A 17,500-nucleotide genomic window follows, 5' to 3' on the forward strand; every position below is an offset into this window, starting at 1 on the left:
TATGGACCTCCTCAGGGACGCCAGCAGAGTGTCAAACAGCCTCTGGATCAGGTCATCGATGGCCGCCTTGACAGGTTCACAGTTGACGGTCACGCAGTCCACCTTCTCCATGCTGTGTGGTCACGACAGGAGCATTCCAAAGGCATTAGAGGAGGGGTCAGCATGGGACAACACATAGAGCATGCCTGGACATCTCGTTAGAGAGCCTTCCAGAGAAATCCCCCTAATCAATACAGACAAGGCCTGACAGGATGGCTGGAGAGAAGAGAAGTGTGTTTGTGTGTGTGTTTGGTGTGTGCGTGCAGGTGGAGGTGATGCACTTGAATGCTTAAAGCTGTATGCAGACGTGTGTGTGTGTATGTGTGTGTGTGTGTGTGTGTGTGTGTGTGTGTGTGTGTAGTTGCTATGAGGTGTGCTGAAGCCAAAGTCCTTGTGTCTTATTTAAGGGCTATTGAGCGCCTGTCGGGCGGCCCACTGTGACAGATGGCGTCAAAGGAAGGAGAGAGCCACGTACACGTGCTGTTCCTCCACACCCCCACAGAGCCCTGACCCAGCGCTCCAGTGGCTAACTAGACACCTGTCACACAATTACACTACAGCTGCTGCATCAATAGGCCAGTGCTAAGGGCAAGGACTCAGTGGCAGCCAAGGCTGCTTAGTACCCCACCATTACAATTGATGGCACATCCAATAATGAAATAGCTACTATATCAGGGCATAAAGCACTGCATGCTTTAGGTGTCAAACAGACAACTCATAGAAGCAGTCTCTGGGTCCGTAAGTCTAATTACTAAATATGTTAAATTAGATATTCATTATTAGATATATCAAATGAACATATTTACTCGTTTAGCAATCACCTTTCAAAATCAGGTGAGGCAACTTTTGTATTTATATGGGTAGTATGCTTCTTGCCAGTGTGTGTGGGAATCTACTACTAGCCTCTTCCTCTGCCAGCTGAGCCTAAATCACTGAGTAAGTGCATTACGCACATGCGCGTCACTGCACCTACCTTGGTAAGCGCTCGGAGTCTTTGCCTTTGGCTTTGAGGGCCTTGAAGTTCCTCTCCCACTCCTGGACACTGTGGAGGTGCTTCTCCACCACGGCCTCCATGTCCACCTGGCCCAACACCACCCAATCCTGCACACACACACACACACACACACACACACACAGACACACACACACACTCACAGACCCACACACACACACACACACACACACACAGACACACACACACACTCACAGACACACACACACACTCACAGACACACACACACACACACACACACACACACATCACTGAGGAAGCCTACAGTAGGACATTAAAGTGCACCATCTTAGAGAAGAAAGAGACCGTGTGAAGCTCAATTCTGCTGGTATTGGATGACACTGCTTCCCTGTGTGGCTGCAGAATGGATCATGCAGTTGATACTTGATTTAAAAGAGTGGACAAAGCCTATTTATCCTGAAAGTGAGTCATGTTTTTGACACAAAGAGAAATCAAAGATATTTTAAAAATATCATCATCATCATGCGCCGGTATTACATGTCACTTAGCCAAGTAGACTCAAGTTGAGTGACAGAACTAGTGGGGTCATTAAGGGCTCTCCTCTTCCCTTTCGGTGTCTGCACAGAAGCAGAAGCTGTGGCCTAGCGGACCCTGATACTGAGTGGGCGGCAGAAAGGAGAAGCATTCCCTGGAGGGGCGCGAGCGTGGGTTTCCCTGACGAACAGAAAGTGAGACAGAAATGCGTCATCAGATCAGGTCGCTGACTCTGCCTGCAGCAAAACAGGGAACTCGACAAGGTGGGGGGGTTCGCTACACTCACAAGCTAAACTCTATGACCTCTGTGATAAAGACACACTAGAACAGAGCAGTCACAGACACAAATTACATAACGTCGCTGAACATATGACCTCGCCATTGGACTAGTCATTGTCCACTCATTCAGTTGCAGGAACTGTGGGAGTGTGTTTGTCTCTAGAGGATGTAGTGCAGCTCATTCTCTGACAGAGTCTAGACGACAACAAGAGATCAGGGGCAGTATCACATCCTCTGCACCACAGCTAGCTGCTAAGCAGGTGCTATAATGACTTTAATCCAGTTCTCCCAGTTTCCAACATTGGTAATAATACCAAAGATTATGGAGCAATGCAAATTGTTGGTAATACTACAAAACAAACTGGTTAAGCCCAGATAGGGAGGCAATTAATGCTATTTAATTACAACGTTACAAATCACAACTGAGATGTAAAGCATTCATAATAACAGGTACAAGAATTCAGACTTTCTGACTGAAAGCTACCCAGGTGAGTAGGCTGGCCCGATACACGGGGAGACAGACCTTAAACTTGTCCTGCACTTGGAGCAGGCGACTGAAGAGGTCCTCGGCCTTGCCGAAGATGGTGAGGAAGCCGCTGGCGTTGCGGTCGATCATGACGCTGAAGATGGGCTCCTCGCCGACCTCACTCACGCCCTTGAACTGGTTGGGGATTGAGATGAACCTCTTCATCTCGCGGAAGTACTTGGCCCGCACCTCCTCAAACGGAGGCCTGAACTGGAGCCGGCCCTGCCTGACTCACAAACACAGAGGAAGCAGGTTTGGATGACTGGACACAGTTTGATAAAAAAAGCCTTAGGCCAAGAAACACACACTTCCGTAGTATGGGGGTTAATGCACTTGCATCATTTAAACAAACCTCCAGGCAAGCAAGGTTGAATTGCATGTAGAATGAAACAAAACAAAACTGAACTAAAACTATTTAAACAAAAATAAACATTATCCTATTCATTTCCACAAATAACTACCTTTGTTACACTGTACTCAATCACAGAATTGAGGACACAAAATACATACGGAGATTACATTGAACACAAAAAAAAAAGTTCTCACTTGAAGGTGAGGTCGATGCAGATCTCAGGCAGGTTCTTGTTGAGGGCCTCCAGGCCCACTTGGTACTGGTGCTCCAGAGCCTTATAGAGCTGGTGGTTCCAGTGCTGACGCCAGGCCTTCATGTCCCCCGACCTGAAGCCCTAAGGACGACACAACAGCCGCCACAAACCCTCAACATCAGCCATACCTGTTCAATGTATCACACTGACACTGACTGACTATGTATCTACATTAGCGACTGGAACCAGACATGGGAAAGAAGATCTGCTGCAGGCTAACCAGTGGTCTGTGTTTGTGATGTTTCCTTTAATCCTGTACCCTGACCAAGACCTGTACCCTGACCAAGACCCAACTCTTCAGAGAGCACCTCCTTTCCTAACTTGCACCTCCTCTCCTGAAATGCCTGAAACATGGGTTTGGTTCACATGATAATAATAACTGGCACTCGCGGGTACATCTTTCAATAAAGACTAAACTATTTTTAGTGGAACTAAAACAGGCCCTACATTCACAGCCTGCTTCCACCACACCTGTGCCTCCAGTGTGGCAAATCCAGTTCTCAGCTCCTGCAGGCCGTCCTTCCAGCGCTGCTGATGCCTCAGTAGGTCAACATTCATCAGGGTCACCACCTAACAGAGCGGTCAAAGGTCATGATCACCAGAAGTCAATCATCTTTAATCTCTTGGCCAAAGTGCTACCCAGTCAAGGCTACAGAGTGGCTGTTGGACTAACTGATTCAGTTTTGATTTAGTGAGGTGAGTCTGTAATATCATGTGAAAAGGTCAACAGGTGAGAACCTTCTCTGTGAAGTCAGTGTGCCACTTCCTCAGCTTGCGGTTTTCCGTGGAAAGGCGTTCAGCGGCTGACTGCAACTTTCCGATGTAGACTTCTAGCTCTTTGGGATTGTCCCAGGTGATCTGAAGCTTCCCAGCCGATTCTCGGGAATTGGATCTCGGATTTTGCTTTAGTAGAAGAAAGAGATACCAAAAGGTCTCACAAGTAGACACTAGAACCTGACTGGCCTTCAAGGTAGGTCTCTACACAAAACATTAATCAAATATTACTGGATCTTAATCAAATTAAATTAAATGATATGATATGAGATTATTGATAGAAATGAGGTGGTCTCACTTTGATGACTTGCTCAAAGGCCAGGGCGTAGCTCAACATCATAGGCCGCTGGGAGGTGATCATCTGCTGGTCGATGGTGTTGTAAAAATGAGCCACCTGGACAGAAATGAACTATTAATCCAACATGCTTCCATCAAAATCACATTCAGTCAGCAGACATTTTGTCAGCAGACATTTTGGTCTAAAAGAAATCAACCACGGAGGTAGCACCCAATCCAATCACTGGGTCGTCAATCGCTTTGTATAGCAGCACTAATGAAGAGAAGACATTTCAATGACTGATTATCATAGAAGTATCTATTTAAGATGTTAGTTTGACGAGCAAGTGAAATTATAGTCAAGAAGTCACTTCAATGAATGATTTGTAACACACACAGGCATTGAAGCATATCAGTTTGATACTCAAGTTAAGATACAGTTCTGTGGCCTATTCACGGCTTGCTGCTAAAGTGATTTTTTTGGTTCCTCATTTCTGTCTCTGTGTTGGTGGTGGCGCACCTGACCTTTGTCTCTTCAGAATCAAACTGTAATTCTTAAACAATTATGTCATCTAATGCAGTATGTGTCAACTTCATGAAATGTGTTTTGCCCGGACAGGCATTGAGTGGATCAAATCAGTAGGTGTGAACTTTCTTTTTGAGGTCCTGTTTGTGCACCTCCAGAAACATTTTGGGCATCTGCCCGATGAAATTAGGGCCCTAAAGACTTATCTACAGGTTGCTGGTGTCTAAATATTTCTTTGCCAAGTGGGAAAAGCGCTGTGTGCCTTGCCTGCTTGAGAATGATGGCCTGTCTGTAAAACTTGTCTGCAGTGTTGGCTGCTTGCAGGATCTTGGCCGGGATGGGGAAGCCCAGAGCGGAGAGCTGCCGGACCTCACGCAGCAGTGTGACAAGCCGGTCTGAGTACTGGATCTTCAGCTTCCCATCCAGGTGATCCAGCTCCATCACACGGTTACTGGCCTGCAGGCTACATGCAAACACGGACAAGCAATTAAAGGGAATTAAAGGAGTGGTCCGCTATTCTGGTGAAAGACTGTTGAATATTTTAACTCAATAGCCAATCAAACACACCTCTCCCCTCCTTACTCCTGAAAAAACATTGCTGAAATTGTGGAATAAAGGAATAATGTATTTTTCTGTCTGAGCCACTGTGTTTGTTTCCCATTTCCAGAGCCTTGAACTGTGTATGAACACCAAGGTTTTTTTAGTGCGCACACACAGAGCAGAGAGCTTGAGGACAGTAAGGAGAAGTTCACCGATTTTGATAAAACATGTATTGGATTAGTACAATCGCGTAATGCCCCTTTAAGGTAAAATATAACTTCCAATAACTTGTGATGCTGGGTGTGAGTCAGAGCTGTTATGAGTCAGCACAGAGTTGACAAATTGTGTGTGACAAATTTGGCGACTCCATGAGTGATGTCAAATTCAGTTCAGATTAACATCACCTGATGTATTTCAGATTTATCCCAGAGCTATGATAAGGTGCCTGCAAGAATAATCAGGTCATGGAGATTGGTATTTATTCAATGTTTGCTTCTGACTTGAGGGATAGTATAAATCTATGTGCATAAGACTCTAATATCAATGTTACTATTACTATTAATTAGAATAAATCTGTGTAAATATTTTTTGATTATCTATCAAGCGCATGAAATTAACATAACTGGATACTCACTTTTTTTTTTAAAATATGCCTAATTATCTTAACTTGATTGATTACCTTATTCCAGACTTAGGGTCAGAGAGGCCTGACAGGATGTCTCTGGACCAGTCTTCAAACTGGTCCTGCTCATAAGTCCGCAGCTGCTCCTGCAGGTCGTCAGAGAAGCGGACGAAGGAGCGGTACCCCGACAGGTCTGACAGCAGGGCCTCCGAGATCTTAATAGAGTCCTCCACCTGAACCAGAACCACAACCACAGACACACCACAGCAACAGCCATACTGGTTTCAGTATTCAGATGACACACAGAGCACTGACACGATCACTGAATCTTAGGTATAAGACCAATGCAGTTGCAGTCGGATCCTCAAGTAGGATCTCCATCATTGGATAATCCATCTTTAAATTCCACTTTTAGTTCCATGTCTGACCTCCCCACAACTACAGCACCTAGTCAGCAGTAGTGTTGAGTCCATGTTTTCAAAATACACCACAGGATCCTGTGCATTTTGACTATTTCAGTATATCATCACTGAGTGAGTAAACACACCTTGAGTACAAGCTGTCGGACCCACACTATGTTGTTGACGACTTCCGGGAGGTTTCTTCCTGCGAGAGGGCCTGACTTCTCCCCTGGGGCACCATGACAACGACTCTCAAAGTCTGTACGCAACCCTGGGGAAGGAGTAGTCAAAGCAGTTGAGACTCAAGTGCTCTTCCCTAGCAGCATGTGTGTACCTTATAAAATGGTGCCCGGATATCATTCATATATGATACCAGGGCAGTGATTAATATATGATTAAATGATATGATTCATAATTTTGATCTACTTTTACCACATCATTCCATTTTCTCAATGGTCTTTTCTTAGTACAAAGCTCAGTTTGTAAAGAGAAAATATGCCAGATTTACAAGATATCTGGCATACAGCTTGCATCCAGTTAATTACTACTTGACAGAGTAAAGCCACCTGAAAATATAATACCCACCTTTGACATAGTCGAGCAGTTTGGCCAGCAGGGTCTCTCTCTCAGACTGCAGTTCTTTACTGATGGTAGGCCTCTTGATCAGCTCTTTGTGTTTCTGGAAAGCCTGAAGCATCTGAAACAAGCCCAATATAAGTCATGAATACACAGTATTACAAGGTTTCTTCTGCCCTTCTATTGTTGTTTTGGTAATACAGATAAAGTTGGTATTGAATCGTAGCTGCAGTAACTCTTGAATTGAATTTGATTGAATCGAATTGAATTGAATTGAATTGAATTGAATTGAACTGAATTGAATTGAATTGAATTGAATTGAATTGAATTGAATTGAATTGAATTGAAAAAGTACGTCTCAAGACTGCATTTTCCTTCTTATGTTAGAATTGTGTCTGTTGGTTGCAGGCTAATTGAAGTGGACTTTCACTGAAGAAGTGTTTTTTTCTCTCTACCGAGGTTACCACAGGGCTTTCTCCAAGCAGAGGACCGGCCTTGTTTAACTCTAAAGACACCATTTAAGCTATCCCACTACTGACACCATTCTTGGTGTACTTCGGTGTGAACAGGAAGCTGAGAGCCTGAGGCTAAACTCGGTCTGTGATATGAGGAACTGCTGTACCTGTTGGGGACTGTCCTGCACATCACTGAGGCAGGCCTTCAGTTTGCCGGCGATCTCGTGTTCAGCAGGGGCTATGGCTCTCTCAAACTGGGCCACGGCTGCCTTCCACAGGGGCTGGAGCAGAAAAAACAACACAGGTTTCACACTCCTTTCTAACTGCATTGCATTCTACATGAATCCACACAGCATTTGAAAACCTTTCCAGCCTTTGAAAACCTTTCCATCACTTTTTTCGTGGACCCTTAATAAAACTTCCATGACCTTTACCAATCTACACGGACATAAAATTGCCTCCATTATTCCACATGTTGGGCCTAATTATTCAATAAAAATAAACAACAACCTTTTCCTTTTCTTTTATAAAAGGCCAGTTAGGCTATTTCAAATTCACAGTCACACTGCAGAAATTCAACAAAATATTATCCAAGGAAGAAATGATGGTGGATAACTCTTCCCTGTACAAGCAGTGAGTACATGAGATTTGGACATTGACTCAAAATGAATACAGTACATCCTTAAAAAACTACATAACCCACTACACCAAAGTAGACCACTCGCCGACTTAATGTCTGGCGGTTGTTAGTTATTTGCCCTGTAGATTAGGCCTGTAAACTGAACTATAATATCTTTAGCTTGATGAAATAAACTGTATTGTGAATAATACACCGTGTGACCATGGGAACCCTGACAAACATGGTGACAAACCTCTGTGTAAGGGTTGTAGTGCAGCGGGTTGAGGCCAGAGAAGGGTTCGAACACACGGGTGGCAGACACCGCCTGCTGATTCCCCGCTGGCAGGAGTCTCAGAAGCTTCTCGTGAACTGTTCGGATCACCACCACCTACAAAGTTCATATCAGCTCAAAGTTCATATCAGATCACGAGTCTGCCACTTAGTGCTTTGGTAAATTGTCCCATACCCAAATCCAGCCCCTGGATAACAATGGATAACAGCTTATTAAGCCTAATAAAGACATAATATTAACACATGTCACTAGATATACAAACAATCATAGCTTTCCTCTTTATCCAACTGAACATTTCTACCCTATCTAATTCCACCAAAGAATCCACAGAGTGATTGACAGGTATCACCCACCTCCTCCAGCCTATGGGCGAGGCAGCTGAGACCCTGGGGGCGGTGTTTGTCCCCCTTCCAGGGATGAGGGGAGTAGCGCTTCCACACCTGTCCAGTCAGGTGTTCACAGGCGCCGGCCCACTGCTCACACACGGCCATGCCTGCCCTCACGCTCTCCTTCATGGAGAGGAAGGGGTCCTCCCACAGCTTCAAAGAGCTTAGCTTCCTCTGAACATACCTGCCTAGAGCGCCACCTAAGGGGACAGAAATACATCTACAATCCGCCCTGCAGGTCCAGTGCATATAGTCAAATAACTATACATCAGATGAGAGTGGCTCAAGCAACAATGTTGACTTGGGTTGGGTTTAGAGTTAAGGTTAGGGTAAATGTTCCAACGTATGTCAGCTATTACTGTGAATGACTTGGGATACACACATGTGCACACTAGTGGCAGCTATACATCTGAGGTCCTGGTTATTCTTCAAAACCTTTCAGCAAGAAAAACTACAACAATCTCAAAATACATGAGGCATAATTAACACAAGGACTGATTCCTCTGTCCTTTACCCTTTGCAAAGACAGTATATCTGCATTACTATGCACACCAAAGCTAGTAATAGCAGTAGAAATATGTTATTCTCAGAGGCACTCAGAGGCAGAGTGAGTGAGTGTAATGAGGACATTACAGGTCACAGTGAAACTGCACTGTACCTATGACATCCATGAGCCTCTGCATGCGGGTCTCATGGTAAGGTGCATGATCGCCCTGCTTCCATACGTCGTCCACTGTGTCTCGGGTCAGGTCCACCAGCTCCACTGCATCTGGTAGGGCCACGCTGTCCAGGTTACTGTAGTCCTGTCAGCACAACAAAACAAAAACATTTCTTCAGAGGCGAAGCAGAGCAGGACAAGAAAGTGTGTGGTCAGTCAGTAGTACAATTGAAGCTGTTAGGATGTTGCAAGGTGGATATGTACAACTTTGCTGCATGGTGATAGGAAATGTTTAAGTACCTTTTCAATGGGTTTGAAGAGCTCTAAGAAATTAGCTGCTCGGTCACGGGCGTTTGCCTTCTCTGCTGACTGAGCAAGATCAGCCCAGTATTGCAACTCATCACCAGGGGTCAAGATACCTGCGGGGTACAGCATATAATGACACTCATTGAACCCCACTCCTCAACACTGTACATTACAATGTCAGGAATTTCCAACACCTACCCAGAACATCTTCCTCTTTGGTATTCTGTTTGACAGAGTTCTCCGGGTTTAACTGTCTCACCACAGAGCCCAAACCTAACTCCAGCTCACTCAGGAGACTCTGCAGTTTGGGATCAAATGATTTGCTCCATTTCTCATCCTAAAAAGATAGAGAATGAAAGAGTTAATTTAGAAATGTAGAACTCTATTAATGAATTCACTTGCTGATGTTATTGCTCAGTATAACTGATTAAGGGATACCTAAAGAAAGTAGTGGATCACATAAAACCTTTGTTGCATTTACCCTTTGATGCATTACCTTGAGAAGTACTGGAGCAAACACCTGTCGCACTGCCTGGTACAGTGTACTGATAGGGGATTCCAGCATGGAGGACACTAGCACATTTTGGTGCAAGTTTTCCTCTGTGATCACAGTAGGACGTAGTTTGAAGAATACCAGGACTTTCTCATTGCTGTCACCGGATTCAATCTATGATACATCAAACAAGAACATCAGCAACACTCAAAACATGCAAGGCCTCCAAAGAGAATGATTGTTGTCATGTACTTACCCTATTTGATAGTTGCAAGTCTTCTCCATTTCTGATTATTGCTAAAACAAACTCATTGCCATCATCCAGGAAATTGTTGAGCTCCCGACAGTCTGATAGAGCGGATGAGGGCTTTAGTCCAAAGTAGTTCGCAGTGGTGGTAAGAATGAATCTCTTGCGAATATCCTCCGAGTCGTGAGGCATCTTTCACACCTAACACCACAATACACAGATTACAATACGTTACCGTTTCACTGCAACAGATTATTCAGCAACGCTGGCAAATACACAAGCAAATTAGTGACTAATTAGCTCCAGTTATCTTGTAGTATCATATTTGAAAACTTCTCTGAATGTCATCTTAGCTAGATGGTAGCCATGAAGCACCGTTATTTGGTTTGCAGTGTTTATAATGAAGCCACAATTTTAGGTTACATACAATTCATTTGCTTTTAAATTAGGAACCGTTAAGTGAAGGTGTTAGAAGTTGTCTTAGCAAACACACATCATAGGATAACTTATGGGGTGACATTAGTTAGCTGACTGACTATGCTAGCTAGTTCACTCATTTTAGCTAAGTTTGTCTGCGATATGTGAGATAGGAAGCTAGAACATTTATTGCACGTTTAGAATATAAATGCCTAGTTGAATCATTTTACTACATTATATAACAGTTACCATACCACGCTAGCATGTAACCGACGTATAGTTCGCTAGGATAGCAAGCTAAAGGGCTAACTTAACGGTAACGTGATTTATCCCTTCAGCTAAGTGGCTAGCTAGCAAGTTGTCTCCAGCTAAATTACTCACCATAAATTATCCGAGTTCTATCAAAACTTAGGACATCAACACTCTGGTGTGAGGTGTGCACAACAATGCTACGAAGAAAGACATTTTACGAAGACGGGTTAATATGGACAGAATAAAAGCTAATGGGGGAAACCAGCTTGTTTATCCACAGGCTGCAGCGTTTGCTGTGCTATGTTGGTGAAACATTGGTAAAGCTTACGTGGTTACCGTGGACACAACGTATGGTGCGTAGAGTACGCTACGCCAGGAAAATACGCACAGACAACTCATCTTTCTGTGCAACGGTCTGTTCATGAATAAAAAAAAAATCAAAAATTATAAGGTGACATTTAAGTAAGTGTCTGCTTGTAAAACTATCAATATAAGCGACAACCGATATCGTTATATCACTTCAGGACTGATCAGGCAGGATTTTAACAGTATAGCTCTTTCAGTCAAAGTAAGCCTTTGTGAATTATGGAAAGTGCATACATTGAACATTCAGACTTATCTTCATGAATAGGACTATAAGTATTTATTTAACTAGAAGTCAAAAGTTTTCTTTATTTTTTTTTATTTTACATTTGTCCCTATACGATTAACCATGTGGTAGGCCTATTCTACACATTTATAAATATTTTTACAAGCATAACACAATCAATACATATAGGACCTTTTTTTGCCCTGCCAACAAACTGTGTGAAATTATGTATAATGAGCATTTTTAGGAGCACATGTGCACTGTGGGAAAATAGTTTTGATAACTCTAAGCTCAAAGAACAGCTGCAGCATTATGTATTTGGCAAAGAGTGGAAAGTGTGAATGAGGGATAGAGTTTGTGTCTGTGTTTGGCCTTGTATGTGTGTGTACTTCAAAAGTTGGGGTTATGGAAAAGTGCCTCGCAACACAAACACACACATACGCACACACACGCACCGACACACACACACACACACACACACACACACACACACACACAGGCACGCACACACGCAAACACACACACACACGCACCAACACACACACACACACACACACACACACACACACACAGGCACGCACACACTCAAACACACACACACACACACACACACGCACCGACACACACACACACACACACACACACACACACACACACACGCACCGACACACACACACACACACACACACACACACACACAAACAGGCACGCACACACGCAAACACACACACACACACACACTCACACACACACACACACACAAACACAGGCCAGCACTCTGTGGAATACACATGTAAAACCTCAAAAGGATGACTGTGGATTTCACTGTGAGATCAAATCACAAATGGGCCATTATGAGATCAATTTGTTATTTGGCTTTTGAAGCCGATCTTGCTGCTGAGCCGAGCTCATAGAGCCAGACCTCACCCAGAAGCCAAGCAGAGCAGTATTACACCCACAATAAACTGTCTCATTGGACACACAACAGATGAGCGTTGCAGGGAACCCATTCATTCCGCCGCTGGAATGCTTTCAACATCCCCTGCATTCCTCGTGGCAGGGGGAACAGGGTTACGGCTCCTTGCTCCATCTCACAGAAATCGGGCCAAGAATGTTAATGGCAGTGGAGGGAAACAGCAACATCACCACCAGCTCCTGTGAGGTGGTCTGCCAGAGTGAGGTGTGTCTGCTTTGGGGTTTGTCCACACACCAGAGGCCAGAGACTCTGGCTCTATTCGCACTCATCGTCTTTTCTCTCGGTCCCTCATCCCATCCCATCCGCCCTATCCCCACCGGCCTGAAAAGACTCTCTGGTCCAGACATGCAAATAGTTTTTACATGATCCGCACTTCGGAAATTAATCATAAGAACATAGACACTGATGGGGCCATGTGTTGATCCTCAGCTGCTTAGGGGGTGGGGGTCTAAAAGTAAGCAGTAAGCTTTCCACAACCTCATCCCATGGAAGAATGTCCTGTAAAATGATTGCGAGGTGTTAAATGGGGTAGAAATTGTTTGAATAAATACTGATGTCATCAGTGAAATGGACTGGAAACCCATTGAATCGATACAGAGTTAACATCATCTTTCTCTCAGAGCTAACACACTCATTTATGACACAGAATTCCCACTCGGCTGCTCGTAATGACTAACATCACCGAAATGCAGTGGGTCATCACTGATGTATTACTTTAGGTGGGAGAGTTCAGTGGCACAGAAAGAATATGTCTGAGTGGTGCACTGCCCTGTAAGAAATTATACTGGGTCCATTGTGCACATCAATTACTGTCATTTGTGGGCAAAAAGCACAGCATTTTGAAGGAAACAAACTCTCAGGTTTAGAATAACCTACATGCTTGTTAGGGGCTTTTAAAATAATTACACAGTCCATCATAGCTGCTGCCAAGTACATGGAACATGCGGCTCTCCATCCCCTATGTTTCGAAGTCAGCTCAAACAAGAACTCAAAAGTCTGTGTGAGAAAGACAGGTTTACAGTGTGACACATGGTTAGATTTCAGGAAGTGCCTCGACCTGAGCCAGCGGTGTAATGGATCTCTCCCTCCCGGCCTCTCAGACTCCTGATCAGCATCTGAGTGAAGAAATTACCCCGAGACGAGGAAAGTGAACGTTTACCCATAAGCCATGGCAACCCACCAGATTGGTCCTAATGAAGCATAATGTAGGTATGCCAATGGTCTATCCAAGCAACAGTCCACTCAGATGTCATATGAATAGAGAGAGAGAGAGAGAGAGAGAGAGAGAGAGAGAGAGAGACTGAGTGAGAGAGAGAGAGAGAGGAATGTGGGAAGAGATAGAGGGGGTGGTGGGACATTGGCTGGTCGAGTTTCCTCCATTAGCTCTGAGCAGGAATGAGTCATTTCCTCCATTAATGACTCCTTTACATAGAGGAACAGATGCCTCTGGCTCACTGCAGGGGACAGGAGAGAGGAAGGAGCTGTTATTTCAACCGCAACATGTAAATATCTGTGAGTGGAAGTGAAAATGTTTCAGCGGGGTTCCTGTTTCTTCTTTGGCTTCTTTGATTCTCTTCCGCCCTGTATTTCAGCACTTTTCAGTTGTGTTTGTCCAATTTTCAACGCAGGAGCATGGTGGTCAGGTGCAGGTAGTGAAGGTGTATTCACACTGTTGGGAGGGGGGCCTTGAGTGCTCTGTAGCAGCTATCATTAGATGTTTCTTTCACCGTTCCTTTCTGAGCCATGCTCCTGGTCTTAAGATGGTGTTTTTTTTCATGCCTAAGAATAGAACAGGAGAGGACATTTAGAAACAGTCCAGGTTTTGTCATTCATAACCAACCCCAAAATGTAGTGCCAAGGCTGGTTCCAGTCAGCCCAGCCCCACTGGTGATGTATTTATATGTGTGGGTGTGTGTATGTGTCAGGGGGGTGGGGTGTGGAGGTGGCCCTCGGCCCAGGGACAGTGTGGTGATTGAATGATTGTATACTGTCCAAGGTAAGTATCACTTCCTTGCTGAGATTATTTCCATATCCTTGCTTTGAGTCTCAGGGTATCCACACAATGGTGGTTCCTGTGATAGTAATCTTGGAATTGATTTACCAGACATACACTATGATTACTCAAGAAATAAAAAAAATCAACCTTTCGCTAAAACAAACTTGACACAGAAATGGGCCGAAGCAGCTTGCATCGCCTGTCCTCTCCAGTTTCAATTAAAGCCCCGCTGTCACTTTCCTGTTGAATTTGGCTGCTCATCTTAAGCCTAACTAAACATTAACAAGAAAGCTGGAAGGCCATTTTCTCCTGATGCCCAAATCACCCCTTTCTATGGCATATTGGGGTTAATCAGGCCCTGACGTCCCGTTTGGGATAAACGGTTCCAGTGTAATTGACTTCCTGTCGAAGGCAAGCGAAATTACAGGGCCATATGAGCCTGACTGAGAGCCTTTCACTGATCTGAGGAGACAAGTGTCTGGTTCTGTTTTCTCTCCAATGTAATCCAGTCTGAGAGGAGTCTCGCAACCACTGTTAACGTGTGTGTGTGTGTGTGTGTGTGTGTGTGTGTGTGTGTGTGTGTGTGTGTGTGTGTGTGTGTGTGTGTGTGTGTGTGTGTGTGTGTGTGTGTGTGTGTGTGTGTGTGTGTGTGTGTGTGTGTGTGTGTGTGTGTGTGTGTGTGTGTGTGTTTACCAGTCCATGGGTGTGCATATACAATATGAGTGTATTTGTATATAGTTCGTACACAGTTTTATCTGCAACTAGAATGCGTTTCGTGAACGAACTGCGAGAGTGTGCTTGCTCTGTGACAGAGAGAACAAGTGCCTATGAATTAACATGTATTTACATCTACTCAATCAGTGTAGTGGGGCCTTCTTCCAATATATTTTAGCAAGCAACCAAGCTCAACCATTATATTTTGGCTCCACTGACGTTTAGACATATGAGGGTATCTCAGAGTTTCGTTACACTGACTTACTGAGCTAAGTGAATTGTTGAAATTGCTATCTTGGTAAAAGGAAACATCTCTGCAACAATATTAGAATGAATGCGGTTACATAGCCAGCTTTACTTAAAGTTTATTGTAAGATAGGCCTATATGTTAGACTTAATGCAGTTAGAGTTAGTCTGTAGGTGTAGTATCAAACGTAAGCAACACTTTTACTGTATAGATAGAGAGCACGTGTATCACATTGGTTTATAGTCTGTCAAATTAGTTCTAGTTATTGGTGTTCGTTGCCATACAAAGTTAGTCTTCTCTTATAAACCTAGGTAGTACATCTGATTAGAGCTAGCAACCATGAATTGCAGATTAAGGGGTCCCCTATCTCAGTGTTCATTTTGGCAGCTATTTTTAGATTCAGTCTTAAGACAAAAATGCATATTAGTTTTAGTCACATTTAGTCATAGTTATCCTTCTTAGTTTCAGTCTAGTTTTCGAAAACTCATTACAATTTAGTCTAGTTTTAGGCACATTTAAAATTCCATATTATAGCCACATTAAACTCATTCCCTTCCCTTCTCAGGCCCAGGGACCTCCTGTGTTGTGTCAACTGCATAGTAGTCTAGCTTGCAGTACTTACATTGTGGATGCAATTAGTCTCCAAGATACAGATCTCATGCCTACAGCTGAATTCGAATTTGTTTGTAATAAATAATCGAATGTGATGATGAAGTACGGTACGCAGCGTCTTAACTGAAGCTCAACTCAACTATTACAGCAACTAGCTTGCCGCTAACGCTAACTGAAAACACATCGGAACACAGTGGCTAGCTAGGTAGCTAGCTGCTAATAAGTAACATATATAAGTAACACATCAGCAGTAATGAATCAAGTGTACTGATATTAAATGTACTACTAAATGTACTACTAACATGCCATTCTTAAATTAAAGCCAGTGACATGATGGTTAACGATTAACGAGTTAACGATGGATACCGACAATTAGCATACCTAGCTAGGTAGCATTACCATTGGATTTCAATGGCAGTTATGCTAGCTCTGGCTATCCAGTCAAAGGAGCCTTGTTTCTGGACACGTATCACTTGACGAGCGAGGGCAATACAGTCATCTGGAAAGTTTAAAATGATACTAAACGAAGGGAAATCTACTGTATGGAGAATTTTCTGCTCAGTAGACAATGCAGATTCTAATTAGGCTGGTGGATATGTCCAATGTAAGAAGTGTGAAGTTTTAATGAAATATGATTGATGCAACTGTCGTTCTCCATAACAACTTGGATTAACCTGGATGGCTGGATGAAGTTTCAGACCGAACGTCAAAGATCTTCAATGGTAAGACTTGTCGGTTGTGCCTCTGTTGGTGTCTCGTAAAACGTGAATTTTATTAAAGCATAGCGTGTGTATTGTGTAGCTATTTCATTCCGAGATTGCAGGGGAGTGAAATGCTCCGCTCTGCTGCTGGTATACAGACAGCCGGAAAGGTTAACAAACGGAATGAAATAGCTACACATTACACACGCTATGCCTTAATAAAACCCACGTTACTCACATACTGGTTAACACTGTTAGAGCGGGTGTATAAACTGTACCTGAAACTGTTGCCACTACATTCGTTTTAATATTTTGCACTCTCTATCTAACCACTTCTGGCATTTAAGAGAGCTTCTCCTATGTCAACTGATCTAATGTCAGTTGGCTAGAGTGCGTGACGTCACAATGGCTCAACCTTCCCCATGTTAGTCAATGAGAGAAAAAGGGGATGAAAAAGAGGGATAAAAAAGGAGTGGCATGGGGTACCGCCACGAAAAGTCATAGCAGCTTGCACCGGATCGGGCCGGACGTTTTGGTGTTTGAATGGCGTCTCTAGCTCAATCGGGCGAGGAGTAGTTAGCTGCAAGAAAAACGTACGGAATAAATAAATAAATAAAGAAACTAGAATGCGTTTCGTGAACGAACTGCGAGAGTGTGCTTGCTCTGTGACAGAGAGAACAAGTGCCTATGAATTAACATGTATTTACATCTACTCAATCAGTGTAGTGGGGCCTTCTTCCAATATATTTTAGCAAGCAACCAAGCTCAACCATTATATTTTGGCTCCACTGACGTTTAGACATATGAGGGTATCTCAGAGTTTCGTTATACTGACTTACTGAGCTAAGTGAATTGTTGAAATTGCTATC

At 43.7% G+C, this 17,500-nt stretch overlaps 1 protein-coding gene across 1 annotated transcript in view; it reads right to left on the minus strand.

Annotated features, from left to right (window-relative positions):
- dync2h1 (dynein cytoplasmic 2 heavy chain 1) overlaps window positions 1–10,319 on the minus strand; it is a gene marked incomplete at its 5' end in the record, with an annotated part of 168,631 nt that extends 158,312 nt beyond the window's left edge. Inside the window, 19 exon segments of the mRNA XM_080844294.1 lie at window positions 1–112; window positions 1,013–1,140; window positions 2,349–2,577; window positions 2,898–3,037; window positions 3,428–3,526; window positions 3,695–3,859; window positions 4,029–4,124; window positions 4,800–4,995; window positions 5,752–5,927; window positions 6,242–6,366; window positions 6,681–6,792; window positions 7,294–7,407; window positions 7,999–8,133; window positions 8,391–8,623; window positions 9,082–9,226; window positions 9,382–9,500; window positions 9,586–9,724; window positions 9,884–10,054; window positions 10,137–10,319. The exon segment at window positions 1–112 is cut by the window's left edge and continues 4 nt beyond it. Of these exon segments, the coding sequence (XP_080700420.1) occupies window positions 1–112; window positions 1,013–1,140; window positions 2,349–2,577; window positions 2,898–3,037; window positions 3,428–3,526; window positions 3,695–3,859; window positions 4,029–4,124; window positions 4,800–4,995; window positions 5,752–5,927; window positions 6,242–6,366; window positions 6,681–6,792; window positions 7,294–7,407; window positions 7,999–8,133; window positions 8,391–8,623; window positions 9,082–9,226; window positions 9,382–9,500; window positions 9,586–9,724; window positions 9,884–10,054; window positions 10,137–10,319 (2,817 nt within the window).
- Between the last annotated feature and the right edge of the window lie 7,181 nt (window positions 10,320–17,500).

Source organism: Sprattus sprattus (assembly GCF_963457725.1).
Source record: "Sprattus sprattus genome assembly, chromosome: 9".
NCBI classification, from domain to species: domain Eukaryota; kingdom Metazoa; phylum Chordata; class Actinopteri; order Clupeiformes; family Clupeidae; genus Sprattus; species Sprattus sprattus.